Below are 16,984 nucleotides of genomic sequence, written 5' to 3' on the forward strand. Positions count from 1 at the left end.
AGTACAAACTTCAAACACTCGCGGCTGAAGTTCACTTGCAGCAAGTACAAACTTCAAACACTCGTGACTGAAGTTCACTTGCAACAAATACAAACTTCAGACACTCGCGACTGAAGTTCACTTACAGCTGTGCAAATTTCAGACGCTCGAATCTGAGTGTTCGGCAACCCAACAAGTCAATTTCAAATCGAGCAAGATAATTACACATTTTTATAAAGTTAACATCTTATGTCCACATCTTTTCGTTCTTTTTTTCCCTTTTGACTCTTCGATAGAGAGAACTATGCATTTATTTAAGGAAGTAGTATAGTTTGACAATACTTACAAAAGCATCCTACTAGCTACAGTTGAAAGATAAATTTCATAAAACTGATTGTAATATTATTAAACATTGGCCAACTAAAGGAGAGAACCCCAAAAAAAAAGATCCGTGAGAGAGAGAGCTTACCAATATACTTTAACAGACCGATTAAAATAATAATCATGTTAAAATTATGGAGAATTTTTTGTTATATTATTCTCTCCAAAGTCAACACAACAAAATTGTATCGAAAAGAACAAAAACTAGTACAATTAATTAGATTTGAAAAACTATTCATTATGAACTGCTCTTTACCTGTAAAAATTAGAATGATCAGAGAGATGGCTTTTTGGAGCAGAACGTGATGCTGCACAGGTTGGTTACGCATGACGAGAAGCAAGATGAGGTAGGATGGGTTTGAAGGACAAAAAGGTCTATTAAATTATGTTTAAAACAAAAACGGGTGTAGCTGCAAAACATTTTGAAAAGTGGATACAGGTTAAACACCACTACACAAAGTGGTTGTCCCGTATAATTTTTACGATCCATCTGATCACCGAAACACTAAAGTAAATTATCAAACCAAAACAGTGACATCATACACTCCCTCGCTAAATTATGAAAGTGCGAGTTTATGTTTCGCTAGCTAGATCTTCAATTGTAATCTACAACCGTTAGAAATGGGAATATTCATAAATACATAAAGAAGAGGAGAACATTTTGGAAGATCACCAGAAAAAAATTCTTTAATTGATAAGTAATTTTCTATGGCTTTTCTTAATACTTTAGAAGGTTAACACACCTCACTAATGCACCACAATTTAAAAAATAAATTAAAAGGAACGAAGGTGCAGTGAAAGGCTTGCGAGTTGGAAGATCTCTCTCAATTCTGTTTTTTGACTATGAACATGACAAAAGAAAAAAATAAAAGATGGATGACTTTAACGAATGGAAGTGGACACGCCATTCTTTATAAGTGGACACATGGATGAGCTGCCAGGTAAAATCACATATGGGACACGCGAATTATATTAAAGCAATTTGAAAAGACCAAAATAACCCCAGATTAGATTTTAAAGACAGAAAACAGCCATGTTCACCTTATTACACATTTAAGACGCAAATCAAAAGAAATAGTCTGATCTTGACTGAAGATTTTGTCCATTTTAACAAAGTCGCATAAAATTAATAGAGACAAAACTAAGAACAAAAGGAATTAGAAGTAAGATGCATAGATTTGCTTGGACACGCATATGCTAACGCAAGAATATGATGTAAGATTATATGACACTATCCTAATGACTACGACCATAAAAAAAGAATCAATTTTGGAGTCGTTGGCTAATTTTGAGAGGACTTTGAAAATAGAAAGGTTTTTGCTCAGAGGCGGATATAACATGTCTAGAATATTGTAGTTTAAAAAAAATTATATAATATTCTTTGAATTGAGGACGAAACTTCCTTCGGAAAACATACACAATTACTTCAAGAAAATATTTTTGGAGTATTTTTTTCACAATTACTTCTTGAAAAGGAATTTAAACTAATGCGTGTATGTGAAGAATTATTAGGATTTTTAAAGGGAAAATGCATAAATACCCCCCTGACCTATACCCGGATTCCCAACTACACACTTTTTCTTTGCAAGAATCCTATTACCCCCCTAAACTTATTTTAAATGGAATTATTTGCAGCCTTAACGCTGACGTGGAAGAGTGTGTGTATTTCACTCTTCCAAAGGAGAGTGAGAAGCAAGAAAAAATGAATTTCAGATTATCTTTTATTCTTTTTTAACAATTTTTCTTACTTTTTTTCCTTTTCCTTTTCCTTTTTCTTTGTCTTTTTTTTTTTACTTTTTTTTTTCGTTTCTTCTCTAATTCCGGCGGATATTCATTCACCGGCGACTTTGTCTCACCGTTTTTCTTCCATTTTTTCTTTTCACACACAAACTAAACTCTCAAACAGATCTATTCATAAGTAAAACAAAATACACTCAGATTGGGGGAAAAAAATTCATCATCGGAAAATCTTCCACGCCGAAAAAAAATAATGTAGTGACATTTTAACTGGAAAAAGTTTTTTCTCAGCTTATATTCGTTTTTATTTCTTTTGCTCTTCTCCCACACATAAATTACACTTTCAAGAACCCAATATTTATAATATAGTATATATATATATATATTATATATATATATATATATATAATAATATATATATATAATATATATAATATATAAACAAAACATACACTTAGATCGGGATAAAAATCATGCCCGGAACGAAAAAAATTGCTCGGAAAAAATGGTGTTTGTGAAATTCCGACGATCACCATTTTATGCTCGTCGGTGACCAAAACAAAAAGAAAGAGAAATGAAATAACAATAAATGAGAATAATAAAAAAATAAGAAAAAAGGATAAGAAAAAGAAGAAAGAATTAAAAACAAGTACTAAAAATACATGTGGGGGCGCGTGTAGCTAACCACTTGTCAAGAGTTTGGTTGTCTAGTTTTAGGGTGGTATTTATTCCATTTAAAATAAGTTTAGGGGGGTAATAGATTCCCGCAAAGAAAAAGTGATGTAGTTGGGAATCCGGGTATAGGTCAGGGGGGTACTTATGCATTTTTCCCATTTTTAAATGTTGCATAAGGCTAATGTCACCTTAAGCATTTGCATAATCTAAAGAGTTAATACCCTAAAATCCTTTAAACTATAACATTTTTGTTAGTTTCCTACTCAAACTATTCGGTGTCCCAAACCATTCCCCCCCCCCTCGAACTTTATTGTCCTTCATATTTAAAGCCCTCATCGCTGACCTGGCATAACGTGTGTGGACACCGTTGGGAGCGGCGTGGTACTGAAAAAAGCCATCAAAATGGCTCATATAACAGATAAATAATGCCTATTAGTAACCCTCTTTCACATTTATTTTTTAAGTAAATATTCTCTTTATTTTAGTTATATTCATCTTTCTTCCTCATTTTTTCACCATTCTTCCTTCTTTTTTTCTTTTTTCTTTTTACATTCTTTGTTTTTTTTCACCTTCTTCGTCATTTTTTAACCTTTTTTCTTCAGTTCTCCATATGAGTTTCCTATGAAAAAATTTCCGCCTCTCTTGTTTCCTCTGAAATGATTTATTTTCTTTTTTGTTTTAGTCTTCTTTCATGTCTACACATATCGTCGAAAGAATACCAATTTAAATCTTCTTATTAAACTCAACACCATGTAGAGAATAAAGTTTAATATCTTGAACCTTCTTTATGTAATATCAAATTAGAGAATGTAATTGTATTTGTTGGCTAATTAATTTTTTATTTGCGAAATTTTATTTTGTGTAATATTTTTATGTAATATAAGATGAATTTTAAATAAAACACTATATGCCTTTATTTATATTTTTAACTTCGATATAAAGTGAATATAAATGAACTTATTTAATTGGAGTTTGGCACAATTAAACCTAAAATTAACACAGTACATTAAATATTATTTTTGGCCAAAACTCCAAATTTAATCAATCATCCTAGAGTAATACATCAAGAGTAAACTATATAAATATTTTTTTTAAAATCACAAGTTAATAGTTAGACAAACACACCTTTAAAAGTCCATATAGGGTTTTTAATATATAAGAAAATATAGCTCGTGGGGGGATTTCAGGACAATGAATAGTTTAAGTAGGTAACTGAAAAAAATATGATAGTTTAGGCAGGTTTTAGGCTGAGTGAATAGCCACGTGTAGTGCTGAAGGTCAAAGATGAAAGCAGTAACGGCTAGGATCCTCTATTCTCTGGGGTTAGGTCTAAGGTTGTTGTTGAAAAAGAAGCTCATGGAAGAGCTAGAAGGGCGTTCATGGAGTCTTAGGGTTCCAGGTGCGTGCGGAAGAAGAAGAAAGGTCATTGGTATTAAGCAAGAACCGATGGGAGATCTCTTCTTCGCTGGTTCAAGAAGGAGCCTTTTTTTTTTGTTTATTGCGGCTAATTTCTTTAGACTAGGGTTCTCTCGTTTTTTTGGTTCTCAGCAGAAGATGATGGTAAAAGCTGGGGGTTCTTTCACTAGGGTCTTGCGGCTGATCTCCAAGACTAGGTTAGGGGTCTTTTTGTAGGGTTATTTTAATTAGGTATAAGAGGAGAAAGGTAAACGGGCCTGAATTTGGAAATTTGGTTGGACCATGTCTTTTGGGTTTGAATTTATGCTAAGAAGACCAATATACAATGTATCTATAAAGTGTAAAAATCACTCTTAATTAAAATAAAACTAATATAATTAAATACTAAAAGTGAAACTAATTTTTGTATTTTCAAGTTTTATGTAAGGTAGATAAATTAAAAGTAACTAGATAAAATATTAATTAGCTAAATAAAAGAAAATATTTTTCAAATTTTTATTTTGTGATAAAAATAGAGTAAAAGAGTCGATGATATGTATATATATATATTATATATATACTAATATTATATTATGTAATATATATCGTTGTGCGGAGATGGATGAGAAACTTCTTGACACGAGTGTATATCTAGACGATTCTTAGAGAAAGCACTCCATGTTGTTCGACTTAGCTTGGAGATTGATGATGAGGTTGAGGAGATTGATGCATCTTGTGCTTACATGCAGGGAATACACCTTTTGAGCACCTAAATAGGACAAGTGGGCCTCCTCCAAAGCCGTCCATTGAAGAAGCTCCAAAATTGGAGCTTAAACCCTTGCCTCTCACCTTTAATATGCTTATTTGGGTGGTTCTGACACTTTACCTGTTATTGTTTCTTCTGACTGTCTAAATGCAGGAAGAAAAGATGTTGAGAGTGCTACGTGAGCACAAGCTAGCAATTGGGTGGATGATGTCTGACATTAAAGGCATTAGTCCAGCTTTATGCATGCATAAAATCCTCATGGAGGACGTACACAAGCCAAGTGTAGAGCAACAACGCAGACTAAATCCAATCATGAAAGAGGTGGTAAAAATAAAGTGATTAAGTAGCTTGATGCGGTATTGTATTACCAATCTCTGATAGCAAATGGGTAAGCCCCATCCAATGTGTGCCTAAGAAAGTGTGGATGACGGTAGTGGTCAATGAAAATAATGACTTGATTCCACGAGAACTGTCACTGGGTGGGAGGAATTTGCTAGATGTTATAGAAAATTAAACAATGCCACCCGAAAGGACCACTTCCCCTCCCCTTTATTGACCAAATGCTTGATATTTTAACTGGCCAGGAATACTGTTCCCTAGATGGTTGTTTGGGGTATACTCATATTTCTATAGACCCAAAGGACCAAGAGAAAACCACATTTACGTGTCGCTACGGCACGTATAAGTTCAAGAGAAGCCCTTTGGTCTCTGTAATACACCTGCGAACTTTTCAAAGGTGTATGATGGCTATTTGTACTGACATGGTTGAAAGATTTGTAGAAGTGTTCATGGATGATTTTTTTGTGTTTAGGTGTTCTTTGATAATTGTTTAATGAACGATAAAATGCATGCTAGGTTTGAAGAGACGAACCTGGTGCTAAACTGGGAAAAGTGCCATTTCATGGTACGTGCATGTATAGTCTTAGGGCACAAGGTGTCCAAAAATAGTTTTTGCACCAAAGCAGAGGTGAAGGCGATTGAAAAATACCCCCACCGACATCCGCCAAAGGCATTCACAGCTTTTTGGGCCATGCATGTTTTTTATGGTCGTTTCATTAAAATTTTTCAAATATTTCTTCTCATTTGTGCAAGCTTCTTGAGAAAGATATCCCCCTTCAAGTTTGATGATGCGTGTCTGAAAGCATTTGAGGAGCTGAAGGGAAGATTGGTGAGACCACCAATTATCATTGCCCTGGATTGGGCGCAACCATTTGAGTTGATGTGCGATGCGAGTGACATAGCAATCGGAGCTATTTTGGGGAAATGGAGGGAATAAATTTTTTTACTCGATTTTACTACGCGAGCAAAACTCTAAATCCGGCCCAGATCAATTTTACATTGTTACGGCAAAGAGTTGCTTGCAGTAGTGTAGGCGTTTGACAAGTTCAGATCCTATCTAGTGGGAACCGAAGTCATTGTTTACACACATCATTCGGCTATCAGATACTTGTTTGAAAATAAAGATGCCAATCCGAGGTTGATTCGTTGGGTCCTCCTCTTCCAAGAATTTGACTTGGAGATCCGAGATCGAAAAGGAACAGAGAATCAAGTGGTCGATCACTTGTCCAGATTAGAAAATCGGAACCATGTAGCTAAGGAGGGTTTGATCAAAGAAACAATTCCTGATGAGTAGTTATTAGCAATCACCTCGAGTGAAGCTCCGTGGTATGCAGATTACGTGAATTTTATTGCAAGTGGGGTGACACCACCAGAATTGACACCCGATAATAGAAGAAGGTTTCTACATGATGTGAGGCTCTACATGTGGGATGAGCCATTCCTATATAAGCAGTGCACAGATCAGTTGGTACGAAGGTGTGTCCCTGAGGAGGAGATGAATGAAATATTGCATGACTGTCATGTCATGCCTCCCCATACGGAGGTCATCACCGTGGGGATAGAACCGCCCAAAAGGTGCTACAATCTGGTTTCTATTGGCCAAAATTGTTTAAGGATGCACACGCCTTTGTTAAAAAGTGTGACAGGTTCCAAAGAACTGGAACAATCACGAAAAAGCACGAGATGCCTTTGCAAAATATTCTGGCAGTATAGCTTTTTGATGTTTGGGGGATTGATTTTATAGGACCGTTTCCATACTCTAATGGGCACAAGTACATCTTGGTGGCGGTCGACTATGTGTCTAAGTGGGTGGAGGCTATAGCTCTTCCTACTAATGACGCAAAGGTAGTGGTAAACTTTGTAAAGAAGCACATCTTCACAATCTTTGGGACTCCAAGGGTGCTGATACGTGACGGAGGAACTCACTTTTGTAACAAGTTGTTGAATAATGTTCTAGCAAAGTATATGAGTTAAGCACAAGGTTTCTACCGTCTATCACTCCCAAACGAGTGGACAAGTGGAAGTGTCAAACAGAGAGGTGAAGAATATTCTGGAGAAAACGGTAAGTGGAAATAGGAAAGACTAGGCCGGAAAGCTGGACGACGCATTGTGGGCATATCGCACTGTATACAAGACCCCTATAGGTACTTCTCCTTACAGGTTGGTTTATGGGAAGGCGTTCCACTTGCCCGTTGAGCTTGAACACAAAGCCTATTGGGCGGTTAAAAAGCTAAATATGGAGATGGACTTAGCCGGTGAGAAGAGGTTGCTACAACTCAACGAGCTTGATGAGTTTCGATTGCATGCATATGAAAATGCCAAATTGTATAAAGAAAAGACCAAGAGGTGGCATGATAAGCACATCCAACATTGCAAGTTTGAGCCAGGTCAAGAAGTTCTCTTGTTTAATTCGAGGCTAAAGCTTTTTCCCGGAAAGCTTAAATCTCGATGGGCGGGTCCTTTTGAAGTGGTTAGTATGAAACCTCATGGAGCGGTGGAATTGTGTGACACAAGTTCCAGCGCGACATTCTTGGTAAATGGGTAGAGAGTAAAAACATTATTGGGTGGTAACATTGCACGTCGCAAGACCTCGATGGACTTGTCTAATGCGTGAAGAACGTGTTGCGTCGTGCCACGATGTTAAATCAGGCAATTCTTGGGAGGCAACCCAAGCCCTGTCTTTTATTTTCATAGTACGCTCGTTTTTCTAGTTCATTTTTCTTTTAATTTTAATTTTTGTTTGGAGTTCCTTAAATTTTTTTAACTTTTGTAGGAATTAATTCTTGTATGTATTTATTAGACAAAACAAAAATAACAAAAAAAAAAACTCCTGGTATGGGAAAATAGGGTGGATGCGTCGCATCCCCCTCAGCATGAAAAATTGACGAATCAACTGTACAAGGCACATGGTCACCACCACTTTTATCTAAAACAATTCACTTACATTGAGAAAACGATATTATTCCTAGCATTTTCATTGTTCTGTCTCTAGTGGAAATTATTGGCGAGATGGCATTGCCTTTTGATCGGACCCTTTGTCCGAATAAGAAGGTTATTCTCAGAACAAATGGGAGCTCTGGCAAATTCCTTAAAAATAGTCATTGACTATTTGCCATTTTCTTTACACAACCTGGTCCTCTTATCCACTACTCGTTGGTGGTTAACCAATTTCAAGAGTGTGTTTTCCAATATGTGATGTAGTTGTTATCCAGCTTCATGGGTGCGCTTTTTATTCCTGAAATACTGTGCAGGCTAGGGTAGTTCTTTTGTTCTGAATGTGTTGTAGCCACACCTCTTTTATCCACAGATGTTCGCGTTCAAGTATGTAAGCAATTTTACAGAAAAGTATGCAATCAGCTTATCCTGTAAAGCAGAGTAGTCACACGTATAACTGGGAGTACCTGCAAAGAGAAAAAGGAGCAAACATTTTACAAACATAGGCACATGTTAGCTGACAAATAACACTTGCTATATTAACTTTTTATCCAACTGTGCATACACCAAAATACAAAGGTAAAAAAGGAAAATTCTGCGAATTACTACTTATTTATTTGACAAAATTAATAATTTAAGCCATCTGATAAAAAATTAAAGGCAAAAAAATATACTTTGCAACAAAGTGTGCATCTCGAGGATTTTCATCAATTATACGACAAAGAAAACAAACTGAAGAAGATTCATAATAAGCAAATATGGTCAAGCACTAACCATTCAAGAAGCCATAGAAGGACAAGAAGAAGTGAGAACTCAGTAGAAGCACTTATAACCCAAACCCGCAGAAACCAAAGTAAACTGAGAAACACATAAGTTTAGTTGAGGCTTTGATCAGAGGGAAAAGGATTAAAGCAGAAGAGAAATTTTCTCAAACACCTAGTAAGAGAGTGAAACGCTTCAATTTCTGCAGTAACCCTTTTCATCAATTTTCCATTCTTGGTCTTCTCTTTGCATACGATTTTGTTGCTAACACTCCTTGGAATATTAGTGAAAATTTTTGATTAATTTTTCTGTTTAAATACGTATATGGACGCCCCAGATGGAAAAGAGGTTAAGCGAAGCCGAAGACCGGATACGCATTGCTCTCGATCTCAAAGCCGGTCTTCATCCCTCAAGGTTTCTTTTTCATTATTCTCTCTCTCAAGTATTCATCAAGTGTGTGTGGAATCTAAAATTTATTTTCTCCTGGACAGCTTTGTGAATTTTTTGCAAGTATTTGTTGATTTGTTCTGCACATGACTAGGCATTTTATTTTATTTTTCATAATATACGGTGTTGCTTTTTTGTAATTCAATAAACTCTGTACTTTGTGGCTACTTTCTTGAATTTTGGGAGTTGGCTAGGTCAAGCTTATGTAAAAGTGACTGTTAATGAAAGAAAAATTCTTCAATGAATCATATTTTCTATTTGATTTCTTTGGATTTAATTTCTTGCATATGATAATTTTGATTTTTGGGTAAACAATTCACAGAACAGTGATAGATTTTAGGGTCCTTGCGTGTGGTCTCTGTAATTTGTTCTGCTTCTTCAAGTTTTTTGCTGTGTTGATTTGGCTATTTGGCTTTAATAGGTTTCAGCAGAGTTCGGTCCGTATCATATCGATTTTATCCTTTTTGGTTCTCCGGTGTGTTTGATTTTGTTATTAAGAATTGGTTTATATGATTTGCGTGTAAACAATTTTGAGTGATTTTCTTATTAAGAATTGGTTAAGTTTTTTTTTTTTTGGTTCCGTGGGTTTAACGTCGGAGTAAAGAAATTAAGCTGAGGAGTACAAATAGTGCTTTTTTGCTTCGTCTGGCACTGGAAAACTGGGATTTCAGCACTATTGATTTCTGATAAATATGTTTCACGTTAAAAGTAGGAGATTCGTCCCAACTATAACTATCATTTGAACGTTGTAGTGCTGATTAAAGTAGGTGGCTGATCAAAGCTTTTCACATTCAAAAGCTTTGTCGTTTTTAATTTGAAAAATTTTATTATAAAAAAACTGATTTTCAGTTCAGACATGAAGAGGGGCAGAAAAATTGTTTTCGGCTGTATGGTACAGTATAGTTGGCTCTAAAGTCTAATAACGTAGAGTGAAACTTCCATTTTATTGTTCTGCTTCATTCCAGTAGCATTTCTCTTGATAAATTTTCCTTTTTGGACCTTCTTATGCAAAATTCTTTTTGAACCATCTATAAAAATGCAGTGTGATGACTTCATACTCTATAGTCAGTTATCTAAGAAGAAATAGTGCTGAAATCAAACAATAGAGTCTCTATGACTTCTCTGATGATAATGAGGAAGTTCTACGACTTCTTCCCTTTCACGTTCTTCAAAATGAGGAAGAACATAGATATGGTATATTATTTTTCTTATGAGTTACACGAAGAGAATATTGAGAAAAAATCAGCTTTTGGCTGGAAATATGAAAGAGTGCGGATGCTCTTATCATCTCAAAAAGATAATTTGTCGTCAATTAACATCCTCGGTAGATGCAAAAATGAAGTGTAAAAAGATCATATAGTATTCTTGTATTTTAGTTTATAGGCACATATAAGATAAGTAAGATATCATACTCAATCTGCAAATAAAGTAAATAAGCATCCTTGTACTAATAATATATAGTGTATAAACATGAGTACAACAATATAACCTTTTTTACAAAGCGAAGGATCGTTACCTGTTTCACGAATGATAGGGGGATCCAATATACCCTTTTCTTTTNACAACATATATACCTTTTTCACAAGTGAAGGATCATTACCTGTTTCACGAATAATAGGGGGATCCAATATACCCTTTTCTTTTTCTAAATTATCCCACTATGTACTCACGCAAGCTTGATGGCTGGTAGCTGGTAACACAACATCGAAGGCATTTAAAAGTGTACAACGAAGCTTCAGTAGGTGCAAAATAGAGTACAATAGAGCACGTGCTATTTGACTATTTTATCTTATAGGCACATAACATAAATAAGGTATTATACTAAGTTTCCAAACAGAATACATAAGCACCATTGTATCAATAACATATGGTTTCTAAAATGAGTACAACACTCTTAACCTTTTTCCGCAAGGGAAGGAGGTTCTCGTATGGTAAGAGTGGCTTGTTTTAGAAATCCTGCTTTGTCCCAAGATGATGTTGCCTGCTCTGGGACAGCAACAATCAGACTTTCAAGAAGGCTGTGCTTTGCAAAATTTTGTCTTCTCATACGTCGCGAAAGCAACATTGCTTCCCTTCTATGAGCAGATATTTGGCTCTGCGTGTCACGCCGTTTAAGCTGCATTGCAGCCTTCTTTTTTTCAGCGTATGAATACTTGTTTGGTTCTTTAGAATCCATCAATCGCGGCAGTTCAACTTCTCTTTTCACCTATAAATATTTCCAACCGAAGTTCTCATGAGATGTTTCAAAAAGACATAAATTATATTTTTAATATCATGGAACACTATATCTATTAAAGATTAATGTATTACCCACAGAAATACAATGAGAAAATTTGTTGAACTTCACTATTTACTTCTTCATCCGATAGAGGAATACTTTAATGTAAGACTAATTTATCACGAGAACTTTTGGGTGGTTTGAAATATTTTAATTTAACACTTACTTATCATAACAACATTCCTGGGGTTTGTCATGAGTTTCTACGACTGGTTGCCATTTTATATATGTATGCGACTTTGGTTATTAGTGCTGCAACTATCATTTAATTCTTCCCGTGGCACAAACGGGTCTACTAAGTCCCTATATTATTACTCCCTCCGTTTCATATATTTGAGGTAGTTTGACTCGGCACAGAGTTTAACAAAAAAGAAGAAGACTTTTGAAAGTTGTGGTCTTAAAAGCTTAAGGGGTAAAAGGTTTGTGGGGCCATGTCATTTGTGTAGCTATAAAAGCTTCTCATTAAGGGCAAAAAGGGCAAAATGAAGAGTTTAAAGTTGAATTATTTCCAAAGTTAGAAATGTGTCATTTGTTTTGGAACAGACTAAAAAGGAAAGTACCTCATTTAAGATGAAACGGAGGGAGTAATAAAATTCTACTTTGGAACTTTGGCAAATAATTTCCCTGAACACTAAACTTTCCTCTTTAGTTACCCTTTTTTATAGGCTACTTTCCTCTCTGATTACTGTGGTGTTTTAGCATTAGATTAGTATGATGTTGCAACAGCATAATTGAGCTTCCAACATACTTGAGAGATGATGTGTTACTTTCTGTTGAACTCAAGACACTCTATCGATCATGGGGTTTATATGATGTCTTACGTCCTTGCTGCAGTAATAAGTAGTTTTGGCTTATTTGTTTTTTATTCAACTCTAAGTGTATGAACTCATGTTGGTTATTATATATTCTTTAAAATTTTGTAGCTATTTGGAGCAAATAGAACAATCTGTATGTCATTGAATATATTTTTTGTCTAATCAGTTATGCATAATAGTTGTGCAATCATTGTTCAGTGTGGTCATCGTACATATTGTATGATGCAAGTTACAATCTCACTGAAGAAAAAGTGTGATAAATTAAATTTTGTTGTTTACAAGCACTCCGGACATGCACACAGGATAGTGGCTGTTATAGCATTTACATTAACAGAACATTGTGAATTCTCCAACAGCGAGGAAATAAATCTTAAGAAAGTTTACTTATTTTTTCAAATTGGCATTCAGTAAGCTGACTACCAAATGCTAATCCCAACAGCTTGATTTCATTTACTATTTCAGTTTATCTTCTTAATTGATTTAAAGGATTGTGCATATATGTGGAAAGAATCTCAGTACATAAAATAAGTGTACGCATGTACAATAATGTTTGATGAAAATTAATTTTTCCTTTTTATGTCCTATATCAAATTGAAGATACTACCAGACCCAAATAGCTATTTAGTAGCTTATACTGATTAAACAACATGGAATAGCAAGACTTTGAGAACATCTGGGCTTTTACAGATTTAACAGCTTATCAATGTGAACAAAAAATAAATTGTACATCCACATGTTAAAAGCTTCAAACTCTGATTCACGAAGACCAAGTGTGAAAAACAAACAATTAAAGATCTCATTGCAAACTTAATATTGAAATTTCTCTTCTTATTGAGAAAAGACACAAGGCATGGATGGTTTAGTTCAATCCGTACTGTCTAATTGAAAGCAAAAGTGGTTGTTAATATTTAGTCGCAGGTTTCCCCAACTATTTCACAATCGAGAAAATAAACCCAAAACAATAGTAGAAATCAAAAAAAAAAAATGCCTAATTCATTCAGGAATTGCCTCAAACACCTAACACTACAAGAAAACGTGGTTATTACGGCGGTTATTTTAGCATATAATGGCGGTTTCAAAGCGCCGTAATACACATTAACGGCAACTTTTGAAAGCGCCACAATTTCGTCCGCCAAAATTATATTATGGCGTTTCTGGGCAAACCGTCGTAACTACATTTAAAACCGCCGTATTTTAACAGTTTTAATATGGCTTTTATTTTTGCATATTAAGGCAGTTTTAAACCGCCGTAATGTTTTTTTTCCTTCTTCAGCCTATTCACAATCCTATTTTTTTACATTTAGAGTCCTATTTATTGAATGCTATGCTTTGGAATTTCTGTAGCACTTCATAATCAATTAAACCCAATATAGAAGATTAAGTAAGAAAAATATTCATTATATAAAACACAAGTATACCAAAATTACATCATCCAAATATTAATGCTTCAAAGTGTATTTCAACAGTGATATCCAAAAGATTCATAGTTGATCCAACAAAATAATCACAAATTCACACTTACACAAGTATACCAAAATTACATCCAAATATTAATGCTTAAAAGTGTATTTCCACAGTAATATCCAAAAGATCCATAGTTGATCCTATAAAATAATCACTAATTCACACTTGGACAATCATCATTGTTACTTTCATCTAAAGATCTTCTTGGTTCAACTGGTGCATCACTTCCTAAATCTGGTGCCTGAAAAAAAGGAAGAAAAAATACAGTCAATAAGCAAATAACTAAAATTTTAACAGGTAAGCTGAAGTAGTAGGACTGGATATACATAAATCACATTGAAATCAATGAGTTTAATCACCAAAAAGGCAACTACACGAATTAGGAAACCACATTATGTTAAAAAAAACCATAAGAAAAGCAAGTAACTAAAATTTTACTGTAGCAAAAGAACGTATACCTGTGGAGGAGTGGAAAATAAGTGAGCAAACTCCTCGGGGATATTCCCTATGTTCCTTTCATATAAGCTAATTAGTGCATTTAGTTTTGATTTCACATGTGTCATCTCTTGCTGCCACGCCGGAGTTGGAGCGGTAGTGCTAGATGAACCCACATAACCACGACGGTATCTCACAGATGTCTGTTTGAATGCTACAGTTGGAACTACACCCAAGCCTAAACCTCGAACACGGCCGGGGTGCTCGGGACCGAATACTATGCCAAGGGCATCATTTGGTGAAGGTTCATCAAGACTTTCTGCTCTTTCACTTCGAATTTCTTCTATTCTTTCCTACAAAAATTGAAGAAGCATAAACTGAACAATATGAAGGTGTTTGGTACTTGGAAATGACAAGAATTTTACATTAAACTGCTACCTAAAACATGAATCAAACCATGAACAGATCCATAACACCACATCCCAAAATGAAATGCAAATTACACCATATGGTCTAGCCAAAATTTCCGTAGAAGCAGCAGATCTTATTTAACGCTAATCTGCTAACATAACAACACTAATCACCTCATATATATCATTTCCGTAGAAGCAGCAGATTTCTTTTCCATAGAACACAAAAAAACCGCACTAAATGACTTCATATATATCAACATCGAAACTCACAGCAAAAAATATTAAAACTTTTAACAACTTGGCATAACTCGTAAGTCCTCATTATTGTTATTCCTCATATAAGTTATAAACCACTCTGCAAATCACCAAAACAAAATAAAATATAATTTCACAGCAGAAGGCACCAAAAATGTTACTTACCCCAATCACCCTAGCCTCATCAGTTACATAACTCCCATCTTTCCTTTTATGAGTCTCAGTCCATATTTTGCCTCGATCAAAAGCTTTTCCCATCGCCTTCTGAAATTTTTAAAATGAATAATGTTAGTAATTAATTGAGAACATATATCTTATCTAAGTTAAGTGCTTAAACAATCATTGCAGCCCTTCTTCTAGCCAAACTCATAGCACCGCAAGTATGAGGAAGTTGATTTTTTCGAATCTCAGCATTCTTCTTGCAACGCTCCTACAAATTAAATAGGTGAAATTCTATTATATAAGACCAAAATAAGCAAAAGCAGAAGCAATAGAAGTAGTAGAGAAGAAGCAGAAATAGAAGAAGCAACAGAAGTAGATACAGTAGCAGAAGCAGCAGCAGAAGTAGTAGAGAAGAAGAAGCAGAAACAGAAGAAGCAACAGAAGTAGATACAGTAGCAGAAGCAGCAGTAGAAACAAAAGAAGAAGCAGATAGCAGTAGCAGAAGCAACTATAACAGAAGAAACAACAGAAGCAAAAGAAGAAGCAGAAGTAGCAGTAGCAGAAGCAAAACAGTGCATAGAACTAACATTGGCTTGGTGCATTGTTTATGCGCATTTAGACAGCATCCTTTATGTGCATTGCTTCCTTTCCATTACTCCATTGAGGAAGAAATCCTAAGAATTGGGAAAGGCCAGAAGAGTTCCGTTCCAGAAATATTTCATCGAAAATAACATAGACATGAAAGGGCAAAACTTCACACTGTTGTCATCGAAAATAAAGTAAGCCATGAGGAGATTTATGGACTGACTACACGCCCATATAAGTCGATATCTATGATTATGGAACCAGGACTCCCCCGCCATCTTTATTAGTACTTGGTTTAATTCTTATCATTCTTGGTCAATTTAAGTGGTATGCTAGCATTAAAAACTCTGTAATTTGACGAAGGAGCATGTCACGGCCCAAAATCCACTAAGGGTCGTGGTGGCGCCTGACACCGTTGTCCGGCAAGCCAACTAAATTATCAATTAAATTCTCATTTAATACCTTTAAAAATCTAGGATTCTTTCTTCTATTTTTCATAAATAAAAAGGTCACTACTTCAATTCGAGTTAAATAACAAATAATTAGTACAAATCTTTCGAAAACCATCCCAGAACCCGGTGTCACAAGTGCATGAGCATTTACTGATAAGGACATAAAATACAATACAACCTCCGTCCTGAATACAATGGACAGAAAGAAAATACAAATTACTAGAGGGGACTTCACTAGCTGCGGGCCGCCTCGCATACTGCAACTCACCTAGTCCCCGAATCATCTGTGCTGCTATGCCCATTAGGCCGCTAAAGTAACATATACCTGTGCAACAAAAATGCACAGAAGTGTAGTATGAGTACGTAATCAACGTGTACTCAGTGAGTTTCCCGCCTAACCTCGAAGAGGTAGAGACGAGATGGTCAACCTAGACACTCTCTAGCGGTCCAATAATAATATACTAAATGTGTGAGGAAATCATGGATTCATATAGCATGCTCTAATTCACAAAGCTGTAAAACAGGTAAACACCTTTTAACAAGTAACAAAGGATTTTCAAGATTTACTCTTTATTATCTTATCAATTTATATCAAGCCACAAAGGGCAATTTCACATATAAAATTCTCAAGCGACAAATAACATGCGCAAATCACACCGAGGCGACGGCCCGATCCAACAGAAATGTAAAATTGTGCACTGCCGAGGGTC

At 35.3% G+C, this 16,984-nt stretch overlaps 2 protein-coding genes across 2 annotated transcripts; one reads left to right on the forward strand and one right to left on the reverse strand.

Annotated features, from left to right (window-relative positions):
- LOC109226000 lies at window positions 6,696–7,817 on the forward strand. The gene is made up of 2 exons (XM_019390802.1): window positions 6,696–6,847; window positions 7,433–7,817. Exons 1-2 carry the CDS (start codon window positions 6,696–6,698, stop codon window positions 7,815–7,817), a joined length of 537 nt encoding a protein of 178 aa, XP_019246347.1.
- LOC109225370 lies at window positions 13,946–16,563 on the reverse strand. The gene is made up of 5 exons (XM_019390006.1): window positions 16,543–16,563; window positions 15,825–15,911; window positions 15,241–15,505; window positions 14,431–14,760; window positions 13,946–14,213 (listed from the first exon to the last, which is right to left on the reverse strand). The coding sequence occupies exons 3-5, from the start codon at window positions 15,331–15,333 to the stop codon at window positions 14,127–14,129; spliced, it is 510 nt and encodes a 169-aa protein (XP_019245551.1). The 5' UTR covers window positions 15,334–15,505; window positions 15,825–15,911; window positions 16,543–16,563; the 3' UTR covers window positions 13,946–14,126.

The sequence above is a fragment of the Nicotiana attenuata genome, chromosome 5 (assembly GCF_001879085.1).
Source record: "Nicotiana attenuata strain UT chromosome 5, NIATTr2, whole genome shotgun sequence".
NCBI classification, from domain to species: domain Eukaryota; kingdom Viridiplantae; phylum Streptophyta; class Magnoliopsida; order Solanales; family Solanaceae; genus Nicotiana; species Nicotiana attenuata.